This window comes from Schistocerca cancellata, chromosome 7, assembly GCF_023864275.1.
Source record: "Schistocerca cancellata isolate TAMUIC-IGC-003103 chromosome 7, iqSchCanc2.1, whole genome shotgun sequence".
In the NCBI taxonomy this organism is placed as follows: Eukaryota; Metazoa; Arthropoda; class Insecta; order Orthoptera; family Acrididae; genus Schistocerca; species Schistocerca cancellata.
Window position 1 is genome coordinate 422,522,914 of NC_064632.1, and position 16,301 is coordinate 422,539,214.

Sequence of the window (16,301 nt, forward strand, 5' to 3'; positions counted from 1 at the left end):
CTTCTGCTTTAGAAGATAATGGGCCTCGGCACAAGGTTGTTTAAAGGCCAGGAGTTGGTTGAGAGATGGATGCCATTTATAGCTTTGGAAGGCACAATGGCAGCCTTTAATAGCCACAACAATTTTGGAGGTCCACCAAAGGACAGTCTCACGTCAGGGAGAACCTGAAGAAGAAGGAATCGCTGAAGCAGCTGCCATATGAAGGCGTCGATCAAACTCTGTATGGATTCTTCAAAGATGTTGTGTCTTGGAGCGGTTGGGATGGCAACCAAGGAAGACATTCCAGTCTGCATTAGTTAAGGCCCATCTGGGAGGGTGTCCAGCTGAGTGATGCTGGAGAAAAGATAAGGTGATTAGAAAATGGTCACTGTAGGATACACCGTCATTAACTCCCCACTGAACAGGGGGGGGGGGGGGGGGGCAGGGGAGGGGGGAATCCAGGGCTACAGACAGAAAGATCAATGGCTGAGAAAGTGCCACGTGCCACACTGAAGTGTGTTGAGCTCCTATGTTGAGGAGGCAGAGATCAAGCCCTGCCAGAAGGTCATCAACAATCCTGCCTGGGTCAGTGGTTGCAGAACCATTCCACAGAGGTTTATGGGCATTAAAATCCCCAAGGAGAAGGGAGAGGGGAGGGGGGGGGGCAGCAGTCGAAGGAGAGCAAGAAGAGCAGGAAGGGTAGGTGGTCAGTCTGAGGGGAGACAGACAGCATATCGTTACCACAGAATCTAAATGGATCTGAATGGCCATCGCTTCTAGCAGGGTATAGAGATGAACCCAAGAACTACCAATGCCTGTGTGGACAAACTTAACAAACACCACCAGAGGCAAGCACAGGGCTGACATGCAATGCAACATAAGCTGCAGAGTATAGTAGTACAAGAGGCTGGATGGATGTCAAACGGACCAGAATTTGTCATTGTGCCGAATTGGTGTCAGTCACTGGTAAGGGCAGAGTGACAACCATAAATGTAAGATTGGACTGATTGAGAGGCGGGGGGCGACACCCTGATATGTTGGTGTGGTCTCGTCATGAGACACTTGCATCTTCTTCTTCTGCTTCTTCTCCTTCTCCTCCTCCTTTGGACGGTAAGAGATGTGGTCAGGAAGATAGCAAGTTGCAGCAATATAAGGACCTGAAAGAGAATGAGCAGCCACAAGACCCACAGAGTATGAATCCAGCATCTGACTTGAAGTAATGGGCATTTCATCCTTTGCTGGAGGGAGCCCCATCCACAGTGGGTCCCAGGGAAGACGGTTTTTCTCTGTTCAAGGAGGAGGAATGGTTCCGCGAGAAGCAAAGATAGACATTTAAGACACTGACAGTCAAATTTCTGTCGGGCCTCAGAGTAGAAAGAGATGGTCTAGAGTTTTAAATTCCTGAATCTTTCTTTCCTTTTTAAGCAATCCAGTGAGTGAGGAGAATGTAGAACAGAACATTTCCTGCACTTGGACAGAAGGGTACAAGGACTCCCACATGGAGATGTTGGCCACTGTCGCCACAAATAGAATTCACCTCAATTACAAAGACACATGACCACATCAGAGTCAGTGGAAACTGTGCATGGGAGGTGGGGTATAGTGCTTCACACCACAACAGTAAACAATAACTTTGAATTTTTCTGGAAGGGATCCCCCACAAAAGCCAGGATGAAAGTGCTGGTATCAACACGATTGTCCTTAGGATCTCTCTGGACTCAGTGACAAAATGAATGCTGTGCCATGCCAGATTTGTCCCGAATTTCTTGTCAGATCGAAGGAGGAAGTCCCTTTGAAAAATAATGTCCTCGGTCACATTTAAGGACTGGTGAGGAATAATGCTTACTGGGATGTTCCCTAAGCAATCGCAAGCACAAACGGAAGCTGACTGGCTGGCAGCAGAGGTTTTAATCAGTAGAGAACCAGACTGCCTCTTCTAAGTTGAGTCAACTTGATCAAACTTATCTTCAATATGTTCTACAGAAAAGAGAAGTTTGGTAGCACCAAAAGTTTGGAACAAACCAAGTAACGGGGAAAGAATTTCGCCTCAAGCCAGTAGACCCGGCCCTTCTCCCAGGGGTTGGCTAGGGAGGGAAAGGCCGAAGAAGTAAAAGTAGGAGCAGAGAGAGAACCATTCCTGTCTGAAGATATGGCTGTGGAGGAGTCATCAGAAGTAAGGAGCTCAGCATGCTGCATGTGCAGAGTGTCTGCCCTGATACCACCCACTCCGATTAGGGGCTCACCGTGTGGGCGCCATCCAGCCGCAGCAAGGACCACCTGGCAGGGCACTCATTGCAGGAGTTCTGATGCCCTAAAAAGAAGTGCAACCACTTCTAGGAATACACAAGGTGGTGACAGTTCAGGAACCAGAAGCATTTTCTGTGCATTATCAGGGGGTTCAGCTAGGCGGGTACATGACAGCCTCACCACACGGGCTGGCTACACGTGCTGGTGACCTAGCAGGGGAGGGGCGGGGATATGATGGGGAAGGGGGGGGGGGAGGAACCCGTGCCTGAGATGTTAAAAGAGGGAGTGCCCCCCCCCCGCCACCACCAAATGGCTCACACTACAAGGACTAGCGAAACTGAGGGAATAATCGGGCCTTCGTAAAGTGAAACACTGGCGGAGAAGGGGGGGGGGGCCAACAAACAGGAGAGGGATTAGCTAGGATGTGAAGGAGGAGATTTGGGGAAAGGAATGGAGTCCAAGATAGATGAAAGGCTGCAATAGCTTGCGGCCCCATGCACACAACATACATACCCACAAAAGAGCTGTGGGCCCTGAAGGAGGAAGGGGGGGGGGGGGAGGGGGAGGTTAAGCCTGAAAAGAAATCAGATTAAAAAAAAAAAAAAGTTTAAAAACCTCAACAGCACGGATGAAACCACACACTTTAAGATCAGAGCTTACAAACCAAATATGAGGTTGTGTTCAAAGGAGACAAAGGGTATTAAAGAACTTTTTAAGTACAGGAAGTATGACAATGGGTACTTTGCAACAAAAATTACATGTGGAGGATTGTCCAGAAGTGGTAATAGTGATCAAATTTGAAGGTTCTTTTTATGCATAGTAAAGATGACCCGTTGACTGCAGACAGGTGCAATAAAAAGACAGTTAAACATTATAGCTTTCAGCCAAAGCCTTCTTCAGCAAAAAACACACTCTCATATTCACACAACTCAGGACACCTCATGCACTAATGACTGCTACCACCAGCAGCTCCGACCAGAATTCCGGCATTCCAGTCGGAGCTGTTGGTGGTAGCAGTCAGGTGTGCAAGTGGTGTGCTTGCTTTTTCTGTGTGTGTGTGTGTGTGTGTGTGTGTGTGTGTGTGTGTGTGTGTGTGTGTGTGTGTGTGTGTTTTCTTTGCTGGAGAAGCCTTTGGCTGGAAGTTATAATGTGTAACAGCCTTTTGATTGCACCTGTCTGCAATCCAATGGGTCATCTTAACAGAGAGTAGTAATCTGTCTTTTTCCTAATATTATTGATTTTCCAATCTGGAGTTGCCATTGTTTAACAAGAGATGAGTTTGACAGAGTGGTCCCCTATTAATGTCCTTCACAATGAAATTTGAAGCAATGAAATGTGTCAAAACAGCACTTCTATACTATAGCTTTCGTTCGACACAAATAAAAATGTTAAAAATTTCATAACGAGACTTAACACTGTATCACAAATATTCTCAGGATTTCAGAAAGAAAAGTTTTACCTGAAATGACCAGTTTGCGTAGCATCCATAATGAATAAACTGTTTCTAGTGTCTCGTAAATTCTCTCTAAGTTTCTTGTCTAACTTCTCAGCAACCATCTCTGCAGCATTTCCACGAGGACTGCGAATAATTGGAACAGCTCCTACAAAATTTCAATGAAAATGAATTGTAAATAATGCTTTCTTCATATCCTGTTCGAAATGTAAAAGCTATCATCTGCAACTCTTTCTGTATCTTTTACACTGCCAGTTTGATACTAATGAAGTCTCTTGTGATACAGATTGTTAAGGATGGAAATCACTAGTGAAGCGAGAGGATCAGAATTTTGCTCTCATTATATACCAATTTACATTACTGGTTCAATTTACAGGATACTTATCAAATACAAGCAACATATGCCGTAAGATGATACTTTACAAGTTTTCAAACATATAATTAGGAAACACAATTTATAATCTTAAAAATCTAAATCAATCTTTAATGCAAAGAAGACAGCGCAAGCTGTCTGCCTTACTCAAAATCACCTTCCTTCACATGTCATTGTTAATATAACTCCTCTGTGTGTGGTTTACTGAAAATGGTGTAGACATGTTTGATGGTTACTTTTGTACATTTTTCCTAAATAATTTGAAAACTACAACTGCTAATGATAATGTAGCCGAGTACAAAATTTAAATACATGAAATTTCCCACAAAAAGGTCCTGTTCACATTTTTCTGTAGGACTAACAGTTTGAACATAGTGAGTGAGCGAATACAAAAATCTTGTGCCGAGTATTTTAATGCATTTTGGGTTGCATAAATCCCAGGGATAGGGGCAGCTGAATCACCCTTATATTGCTTTGTGAAAATATGGGTTCTTTTCTAAGCTAAAGTTGGCTGTATCAGCAGCATGGTTGGTCACTTACAAAGAATATACACTATCTCTAATGCTGCATACTAAGAGTTTATAAGAGAAATGTCTTACCCGTAATATTTATAGCTGTTGTAACTAACAGAAGTCAACAACAAAAGTTGTATTAAAGATTAGCATATCATGCAGCATACATGGGGAAAATAAAAAGGAAATGGTTTCATTCCTACATGGGAAACAATTGTACTACCTCTTTACAGGAGTTGAAAACATTTCAAAAATGTTTGTAGTGGAATAAGTGGACTGCTCTGCCATTTAATTCCTATTAAATTCTTTTAATTAGACCTTTTCAAACAGTTTATTATATATTTTTGGTTGATTGGTTTGTTGACTGGGATTTAAGAGACTAAATGGCAAGGTCATCACTCTCTCAATCCAGGGGTAGTTCATGTGGAATCAGTGACACCTGTGAAGGACATGTTCTGAAGATGAAACTATGGTGGAGCAGCAAGATCAAGACACTGGAGACAATATGCTGCAGGAGATGAGAAAGAATTTATGGAGAAGTGTACAGATCTGGCTGGTATGGGTGTCAGAGCAGACAAGAGTTCTCCAGTGTGAGGCGAAGCAACCACTGTATCACTGTAAAGAGGTATAGAGTCGAGCAAGTGTGCCTGTACTTACCCTAATCCACTACTAACAGCACCACTTCATCATAATGCACCAGTGCTTAACATACGAAGGATTGCAGAATAACTTAAAAAAAAGTGAAATTAAAAAGTAAAATAACTTTTCCAAATTTGTCCGTATATGGTTAGGTTAGGTTAGGTTAGGTTAGTGTTTTTTAACGTCCCGTCGACAACGATGTCATTAGAGACGGAGCACAAACTCGGGTTAGGGAAGGATGAGGAAGGATATTGGCCGTGCCCTTTCAAAGGAACCATCCTGGTATTTGCCCGAAACGATTTAGGGAAATCATGGAAAACCTAAATCAGGATGGCTGGAGACGGGATTGAACCGTCGTCCTCCCGAATGCGAGTCCAGTGTGCTAACCACTGTCCATATATGCTCAAGTATATTAAAGTAAAGTCTCATATATTCAAAAAGAAAGATGATGAGACTTACCAAACAAAAGCGCTGGCAGGTCGATAGACACACAAACAAACACAAACATACACACAAAAATCAAGCTTTCGCAACAAACTGTTGCCTCATCAGGAAAGAGGGAAGGAGTGGGAAAGACGAAAGGATGTGGGTTTTAAGGGAGAGGGAAAGGAGTCATTCCAGTCCCAGGAGTGGAAAGACTTACCTTAGGGGGAAAAAGGGACGGGTATACACTCGCACACACACGCATATCCATCCACACATATATATGTGTGGATGGATATGCGTGTGTGTGCGAGTGTATACCCGTCCCTTTTTCCCCCTAAGGTAAGTCTTTCCACTCCTGGGACTGGAATGACTCCTTTCCCTCTCCCTTAAAACCCACATCCTTTCGTCTTTCCCACTCCTTCCCTCTTTCCTGATGAGGCAACAGTTTGTTGCGAAAGCTTGATTTTTGTGTGTATGTTTGTGTTTGTTTGTGTGTCTATCGACCTGCCAGCGCTTTTGTTTGGTAAGTCTCATCATCTTTCTTTTTGAATATATTTTTCCCACGTGGAATGTTTCCCTCTATTATATTCATAAAGTAAAGTCTCAGAATGACCAAATGCATATGTTAGGAAAAATATACAATTTTAAGAAAGAATAAGTGGCACTGAATAATAAAACTAAAAACTGTTCAGAATATGCAAATATATGTCACAATTAAAAGTTACAAGTCATAACTTGATCAAAACAATATTTTGGTTAAAATTAATGTTTTTACCAAAATTTAAGCCGCTAAATATTAGACGTAGAAAGCTAAAAATTCGTTTGTAGCTTTAGTTTCATGTAAAAACAATAAGAATGTGACACGAACAAGCTACCTCTATTAGTTTTCAAGGTATGTATTAAAAACAAAATTTGCAACAAAAATGTCCTTATTCATGGTAGATTAAGTATTATTTGTATTTGTTATAGAAAGTTCTAATTAGAGCACTTGATTACACTCATGCAATAATACAGCTGTACCAAGTTTCAAGATGTATTGTAAATAACAACGATTACAAGGAATCAAAGCGGCAGTTCAGAGGTCCTGTTCTACTGCTGGTTCAGTTCTAAAAATTCTAACTGATGAAGTTTAAATGCAGTCGTGCTAAAACTTTTTCAGTAACTAAAGCAAACTTACCCTATTTATATAAAAATTAAGAAGACTGTAAATTGTTAAACAATAAAGCTGTTAATCAATGTGTGTCCGAGAAAGGGGCCATTTAGATACTGTTCCCTGTGTCTGGGACATTTGATACCAAATGTTCCATTCGGTGGTCAGCTGCACCCCTATGTAAAACCAGCCGCAGAAGCAATGGAAAGAGACACTTCACACTGAGATACCAATCTATTTTCATCAGTCAAATGCCTGTGTCACTGTGTCATGGCTGACGTCAGAGCTGGGACACTTGAATGTGTTTTCATTAAAAGTAGGAGATGAACTTGTGAGAACTGTACACCATCCTGGATCACTTAGATTTCATGGAAGTAACTGTTTGTGTGCCACCTGTAATGTTGACAACACTGTGTGGCAAGTAGCAAGATTATTTTCCACTTTTAATGTGAGCAGTTAACTTTTGGTGATCAGAAGCCAAGGCAATAGATTGTTTTACTTGGAACTTCCCATAGAGGTCACCTCTGAACTGTTAATAGTACTGTTTTTGATAGGAATGATGATATTATTATCATTATTATTATTATTATTATTAGGGATATTACTGTATTTTGTATGTGTGCCAGAATATATCAGTCAGTTAAAACTCAAGACTTTTATTTATAGTCATAATTCCTGATCCCATTGAGTAAATAGCAACTAGGAACATTTTCTTTCAGTGAGCACAAAGAGTAATGTGGACTTGCGGACTGGAAATTAAGGTCAGTGTGGTCTCCTTTGCTTTCTGGCTGACTGCAAAAATAGTTTTCAGGTTCCAGTTAACAGCAAAGGTAGGTGTAAAGCATGCACAGACAATTTAAGTGTCTTTTCATAACAACACAGCAAAGTATCAAACATTTGATTACTATCCACCAACCTACAAGGGTTCATCCACTGGCAAGTAAAGACCCATCAGCCAGCCCCATCAATGGCAAAAACAGATACAGAGCAAAGAATGTTTCTGAGTTGGCAAATTCAGTACAGTAAAAGTGAGAAGATTAAAAATGCAAGGGTCATAAATTAGACTGTAAGTAATAAAAACAAGAGGAGAGAAATAGGGTAAGGCAATAACTGGGTGTCCTTGGACGTCTGCATGCAGTGGGAATCACCTCACCCACAACAACCTCTGCTACAGTGCAGTAAAGGCATTACAAAGCACCCGCTATTCAACAGTGTTACCTCTCAAACAGAAAATAGTGTGTGGCAGAGAGGAGACAAACTGCACATACAAGCAATTAAAATTAAGTAAAAGAGGGATGAAAGAGTGAGCTGGTCAAGAAGGTAAAGTCGGGGGTCCCCCAGACACAGCATGCTGTGGGACACCCCAAACCACAACCACCTATCCCAAAGACTGCTTATGACCCTATACCTGAAAACAAAACCCTTTCATGGAGAAAACAGAGAACCAGTTCAGCCATCGATCAGTCATCTGTCAATATCTGAGGCAAAGAATTTGGAAGGCCATGCTTAGCATGGAGGGCCAGAGAATTCTACCAGGATATGGGGTGTCTGTAAGGCTCCGCAACTAAAATGTGGGAGTGGCTCATTATGTAAAATAAAACTACGAGTTAGCCTGATATGATCAAAGCGGAGGCAACACACGGCAGTGGATTCCTTCCAGGAGGAATGAAAGGAAGAGTGACATGCAGCAGGTCTCCTTGACAGGGCAAATGAAATATAATGATCATGTGGCATTGTCGGATTTCACATGAAGCCACATTGGGTGACTTGCACATTGGTGATGATGAGATGATTGATGATGATGATGATGATGATGAAAACAAAACACTCAGATGAACAGTTTTGATTTCGGAGCGGCTACTCGACTTCTCACCAGCTGCTGCGACTGGTGCAATTGGCAATGAGCGCACTGGAAACAAGGGATTTCCTTGGGGCGCTGCTTCTTAATGTGTGCATAGCATCTGATTCATGTGGCATGAAGGCCTTGTGTATAAACTCTTTGTACTCCGGATACTGACATCACAAGGGGTCCTTCTTCAGTCCTACCTTGCTGAGAGGACCTTCCATGTAAGGGCAGACATTGGGTTATTCACAGAGTGGCAGATATGCGCAGGGGTGCTGACGTGGTTGGTCCTCGGCCCCTTGCTGTACTTCTCCTACACTGCTGATGCACGACGGTGGCATGCATAGAAGTGGCACTTTATCCTGGCGATACAATGTCGTTCAAGACAATAAGAAGCTGCCTACAAATTGGGTGTGATGAATGGCGAGCATGGGTACTGAAGTGGCAACTTAAATTCAATGCTGCCAAGAGCCAGGCAGTAGTCTTCACTCGAAGGATGCTGCTGCCAGATCTGCCACTTGTCAACATCATAGGAGGCCCCACTCCATGGACAAAGATCATAAGATACCTGAGGGTGATCCTTGACAAGAGACACCTGGACCCCACATATATGTGGCATCAGAAGCAGAGCATTGGGGCATCTCTCCACTCCATATCCTCCACTTAATTCCCGGTTGTCACTGTCTCTGCACCACGGATTCTGCTCTACCTAATGCTGGTCAGGTGATTGCTAGAGAGTACATGGCTGTGGTGTGGGGAAAGGCTGCCGACTCTCACATTGCGGCACTGCAGAGGGTGCAGAACTGAGCATTGAAACTCACTCTGTACCTCCCAAGTCTGTATCCAATCCATCTGATGCATGAAGAAATAGGCATCCTGCTGCTGTCAGACAGTATCCAGTAGATTGCTCACACCTTCTATGACAAATCTGGTTACTCCTGCAATCGGCTCATCCTGGAACTGGGCCATCAATAACACTACAGACTGACAACACACTGGCTGGACCTGCTGTGAGAATAATTTTCTCTGCAGCAGCCAGAGAACACCTCACCCCCACATCACCAGAGGCCATTCTTGCTGCAAGAATAATTTTCCTCGCACCAGTTTGAGGACAAGCATCTCCACATCACCGGAGCCAATCCAGCATGTCAGGTAATCATTATACAATACTGAGAGGTTCAGCAAAAATAACATTTTGATGTTTAAGGTGTTCACAACCCAAGCGAGAATGCTTGACAGATAAGTGACTAGCGACTAGAAGGTCCGTTGGATGTTGATAGACACACAAACAAAAACAAAAACACACACACAAAATTCAAGCTTTCGCAACCAACGGTTGCTTCATCAGGAAAGAGGGAAGGAGAGGGAAAGACAAAAGAATGTGGGTTTTAAGGGAGAGGGTAAGGAGTCATTTCAATCCTGGGAGTGGAAAGACTTACCTTAGGGGGGAAAAAGGACTGGTTTACACTTGCGCGCGCTGTCACTATGAGAAAGAGAACAAGAATAGGAATGGTAGTCAGAGATAAGAGATTGCAGCACAGGAAAGGAAGTAGGAACTGCAATAGCTCGGGGTCCCATGGTCACCATACTCTCGCCCCCTAAGGGTGAGAAGTACGGAGAGACAGTGCCAAAGACATTATTCATTTACATATGTAAATGTGTCACTTATTGAACAAGTAATCCTAATTTGTTGCTACATGAAATGAAAATGTTTTAAGGAATGTTTTTAAAAAAGTATCAAGAGTCAAGTTGAATCAGCTTCCTTCAGATAAATGCATTTACTGTAAGAATAATAATTTCCCTCTATTATATTCATATCATTTTTAGATATATTTTTCCCACGTGGAATGTTTCCCTCTATTATATTCATATCAATAATAATTTAGTGTTATAAAAAACTGATTTAGGAAATACTGGTAGTAAAAAAGGCAAGAATGATGCATGTACAGTAATATCTACATCTCCATCATACTCCACAAGCCACCTAATGGTGTGTGGCTCAGTGGCCCGATTCAAGTCTCTCAACTGGATGCTATTTGGTGACTCGCATATCCCTAACCTACCGCAGATATTGTACAGAGGAAAGGGTACCTTCAGTTTAATGTGGAATTTGGACTGTGTCATTCCTAGCAAATTTCACATAACTGAGATATGAAGCTAGGTTAAAGACAGACTGAAGATTCCATAGTCTCACTAGGATTCATTCAAATGACCTTTCAGTTTTCAGGCATGTGTACCAGTACTAGACCACTAGGCCCAATGATAAATGTGTGCTAAGAAACTTGTTCTACACTTGTAGAATTTTGTTTATGGTAAAATTTGTCTTTTAGCTGCTACAGGGTCCATAGCAACCACAAATTTTCTAAACGATAACATTATGCCACATTGGTTGTCATTTTCTGGATAATACTACTATTTGCATTCACTGCTGCACAGTTTCAGTTTGAAATGCTCGAAGAATGTTTTAACTTCAGTCAATGGAGGCTGATGTTCATTATAGGCAGGGTCTAAATAATAAGACAATAAACTTAATACTGGAATTGTTCTTAACAAAATATATAAACTTCATTTCATATGTATGTCAGAGGAAAAGACTCTTTCAACAGGTTTCTTCCTCTTAATATACCGCAGTACACTGACAAACTGACTTTTGCAAGTAGCATCTGTTGTTTAGTCTGAGTGCACAGAAACAAAAGTGGCAGCACTAATGTATTTAATCAGTTCTTCCATGTAAACTTGATTCATACAATCTAAAAGTTTGTTTTGTATAATATGTGACATATACAGTATTTACAGACAAAAGTACTATCTAGCTTTTTAAGTGGTCATCTAATACACTGTCAACATTTCCTAGAAGAGATAGCAAATCTAAGAAATTACCACAGTTAGCTGACTTCTATTTTTCAATGGGAGCTCTTAGTGCTAACTCACGAGTTCCAAAAAATGTTAAGCAATCTACTAATAATACATGTCTATTCTTGGTAACTAATTCATTATGTTTCTGATTGGCATTTTATATGTTGAATCAATCTCAGCAACAAAGTTAATGATGCCACACACTTTGTATTTACAAGCGTTTTCTAAATATGGTCCACTTTCCTAACGTTTCTTAATTTGATCACTTAAATCTTTAGAGTCTTATAGCCAAGGCTGTTGTACGTAGTTCTTTAAAACTAAATAACACACAATAGAAACAAAATAACTTTTGTTTCTCTCTACTCACTGTTATCCACGACTTTTTGCAGAAAGATGTATTGCTGAAAGTACTGTTCTTGTTAGCATTGACTTGAGACATTTAGAATTCTTTTGTTGATGGGCATCTAACCACTTGATTTCTAGCTTCTGTTCCATACTTAATAAATGAAAGGCCATTTTTAGGAAACCATCTAGTTTATTCATTTTAAAATCACTGTAAGAATACTCAAGTTACAACCACACAGCTCCAGAATAATGAATGCTACTGAGAGATTATCACATGTGTGTGTGTGTGTGTGTGTGTGTGTGTGTGTGTGTGTGTGTGTGTGTGTGGAGCCAGCTGACCACTTACAAGAAAAATGTGGGTGAGCCTGTCACCCTTTTAACACATTAACAACATCTCCCTAAAATCTCAGGAAACAAGTTGGACCGATCACAAAACCATAATACTCAAACCACATTCATTTCAATGTCACTTAAAATAGAGGGCAGAACTGCTGGCAAATCTGCCGCTGCTCTCTTGTCTGAAAACTGAACATAGTCTAGTAAAATGTGGTGCACAGTGATCTGTATGCCATGTGCACCACACACTGGAGGGTCCTCCTGCTGGAGGAAGAAGCCATGCATTATTGGGCTGTGGCCTATGTGAAGACGGGTAAGGTGGAACTCATCCCATTACTGTGGCTGAAAGGAAGTACATCATGCCTGTGTAGTGGGCTTTAGTAGATACAGTCTGTCACTTCCAGTCACTTGTCTTCCCACTGACACATGACTCTGTACCTCAACAGCGAAGTAACAGCATGGAGGAACGATAGCACTTGAAATAACTAACACTCACCACACACCACCTTGGCTGCTACATCCGCCCTTTCATGTTCCGCAAGACCCATGTACCCTGCTTTCCAGCAGAAAGCCATCTCCTTCCTCAGCGACTGTAGTTGGAGAAAGGCATCCTGGATATCCTGGACTACTTTATCTGTCAGGTACCAATGTTTTACGGAGAGCAAAGGGCAATCAGAGAATCAGAACTGGCATGGAATTTAGCAGTCTAAGCATGCCTCATCTGCTTCAGTGCTCACTAGACCGCACATAGTTCTGCACTGAATACAGTAAAGCTTCCAGGCAGTCGAACCTTGAGGGCATGATCAGAGAAAACAAGAGTGCAAACCGAAGGATCACCCCCCCCCCCTCTCCCCCTCGTTTCAAACCACCCATGAAGACAGCTGTAGAATTGTGGTCCTCGGTTAAAATGGAAGAAAATTAAGTATTAAAAACATATGCAGGAGTGGAATCTCTCCTGTATTGCACAAAATATAAAATTACCCTGGGCCTCTGCAGTAACCATAGCGGTAGGCGGTTAAAACCCTGGCTTAGGGTGCTTTACACCAAGTGGTTCCAGGCACGCTGCACACGGATCGCAAATGGTTTTGTTGCTCATGGATGATTGGAGAAAAGGCGTTCCAGAAGCACACAAGCAACAGTATGGTACGCAGGTGATGCCAGAGAAGCGAGGAACTTACATGTCTGACATGCCATTAGGTGCTGCTGGCAGATGGTGAGTGGTGGCTCCCTATCCTCAGCACAGAGACTGCGTATGGGGTTGGTCCTTTAAGCACCCGTGGCTAGCCTAATCCCCTCATGTGGATAGCATCTATAATCTTCAAGTAAGATGGCCTCACTGACCAATACACTGTGAATCCATAATACAGCTATGAACACACAGAAGCCCTATAAAACTGGAGGAGAAGTGCCCTGTCTGCTCCCCAAGACCTGTGGCTAAGCCGCTTTATGATATTCAGTTCAAAATGGCTCTGAGCACTGTGTGACTTAACGTCTGAGGTCATCAGTCCCCTAGAACTTAGAACTACTTAAACCTAACTAACTGAAGGACATCACACACCCATGCCCGAGGCAGGATTCGAACCTGCGACCGTAGCGGTCGCACTGTTCCAGACTGTAGCGCCCAGAACCGCTCGGCCACTTCTGCCGGCTGATATTCAATGCCTTCAGGTGTGGTAATCATGACAGTTTGCAGCCCAACATGAGGCCCAGAAACCTCAATGAGTCTTTAAAATGTAGAACAGTGTCCCTCATATGCAAATCAAGTAAATCAAAAATACGACAAGAATGATTAACACACCCCTCCCCTCCCCACCCCCACACGCAAACACTTATATGCAGAAAACTGAAAACCCTTCGTTGCAGTCCATTCTTATAAATTCCGCACTGTGAATTACAATGGGTCGCTGTTGCAACACCAGAGGATGAACAGAAAACAGCAAAATTGTCCACAAATAAGGAGCACTCTAAGGAGCCCTTACCATAGACGTTATACTGTTTATGGCTATGGTAAAGAGGGTAACACTTAAAACACTGCCTTACGAAACACCGTTCTGCCGCTCAAAATGATCTGACAGCACGTCAGCAACTCTGGACCTAAAAAAAGGAAGGACCATATGAATGCCCCAATGATGGGGTTGCTTGAGAATTATGTGTCTCCAAGTTGTGTTATACACCTTGCTGATATGAACGAATATACCGAGACAGTGGCGTTTATGTACGAAAGCCTGCTGAACAGCCACCTCTAGTAGGGTAAGGTTATCGACAGTGGACCACAACCTCCAGAATCCACACTTAAAGCGGCTAAGGAGTTGCCTGGTTTCTAATAACCAGATCAGATGATGGTTAACCACACACTCCAGTGTACTTCCTACACAGCTCATTCAGGCTATGCTCCAGTAACTACTGTGACATGTACAGTCCTTTCCTGGTGTGAGGAGAGGTATGAGAATTGTCTACCTCCAGGAGCTGGGAAAGTTGTCTGTCTGCATGTAAGATTAAAACATTCAAGGAGGGTGTCCTTTGTTGGCTGGTTGGTTGGTTTAAAAGAGGGGGGGGGGGGGGGGGACCAAACTGCAAGGTGCAAGGTCATCAGTCCCTTGTTCCCAGTAGATAAATTACCCGAGGGAAAGAAGAAAACAAAGAAGACATACGGCACAATAACAGGAGAAAGGAAGAACCAGAAGAATGACAGGAGGACAAAAAACATTACAATGGACAAAACAGGACAAGAAAACCACAGAAATACACAAGAAACATGTAGAAGAGATCTAAACAAGAGAGCAGATTACCATGGCTCGCTGACCACGAGAATAGAAAGGAGAAGCCAGCCACTCTGCCAAAACATTAAAACCTCCACCCTAAAAACACTATGGTGAAGGACAGAGAGGGACAAAGGACATGCGCTAAAACTTAGATCAAATGATAAAACACACCAGTGAATAACACATAAAACTAAAGCTGCTGTTGAGGTGTTGTCACTCAACACAGAAGGTAGGGGGCTGGGAAAGTTAAAAGTCCACTGCAGAGTTGGTAAAAGTGGGCACTCCAGCAAGACGTGGATGACCATCGTTTCTGAGCCTAAGTGGCACTGAGGTGGGTCCTTGCGACGGAGGAGGTAACCACATGTTAGCCATGTATGGTCAATGCAGAGCCGGCAGAGGACAACTGATTCCCTGCGAGAGGACCGCATGGAAGACATTTGTAGTCTCCTTAATGACATGCAGTTTGTTGTGCATACTGTTATGCCATTCCATCTCCCAAAGCTGAAAAACCCTGCAGCATAAGACAGCATGCAGGTCAGTTTGGAGACGCCCATATCCGGAAGCTGTTTATGCGTAGTCTGTTTGGCCAGCTTGTCGGCAATTCATTGCCTGAGATTCCAATGTGTCCTGTGGTCCAAACAAACACCACTGAACGACGGGACCATTCCAGGGCATAGACAGACTCCTGAATGGATGCTACCAAAGGATGGTGAGGGTAGCACTGGTTGATACCTTGTAGGCTGCTCAAGGAGTCAGTACACAGGACAAATGACAAACCAGGGCATGAGCGGGACGTGCTCAAGAGCACGAGATATGGCCACCAGCTCTGCAATGAAAACACTGCAGCCAACTGGCAAGAAGTGCTGTTCAATATGTCCTCCAAGAGCATACACATAGCCTACGTGACCATCGGCCATTGAGCCATCAGTGTAAACCACTTCATGGCCTGGTACATGTTGAGAATCGAGAGGAAGTGATAGCGAAGAGCCGAAGGGTTAACAGAGTCCTTAGGGCCATGCAAAAGGTCCAGAAAAATCTGCAGCCTAGGTGTACACCATCGGGATGTACGTGAATTGACCTCCAGGAGAGGTGGTAATGGGAAGGACTCCACTTCAGACAGAAGGGACCAGATGCGAACTGCAATCCTAAGCCCTGACCTGGGCCGCTGATGTGGGAGATGAACTGCTGTGGTTGGGGAAAGGAGGCAGTAATTCAGACACACAGGAGAACTATGAATGTGTGCAACATAGCTGGTAAGCAGTTGTGCACACCTAACCTTCAATGGAGGGACTCCGGCCTCCACCAGGACACTGGTCACCGGACTCGTTCTAAAAGCTCCCGTCGCTAGGCGAACGCCACAGTGGTGCACTGGGTCAAGTA

The 16,301-nt window shown here is 43.1% G+C and overlaps 1 protein-coding gene across 1 annotated transcript in view; it reads right to left on the reverse strand.

The window, feature by feature from the left end:
• Window positions 1-16,301, reverse strand: part of LOC126092620 (protein sly1 homolog) — a 161,596-nt gene that overhangs the window by 127,535 nt on the left and 17,760 nt on the right. Inside the window, exon 6 of the mRNA XM_049908337.1 lies at window positions 3,686-3,827. Within this exon, the coding sequence (XP_049764294.1) occupies window positions 3,686-3,827 (142 nt within the window). The remainder of the gene's footprint in view (window positions 1-3,685; window positions 3,828-16,301) is intronic.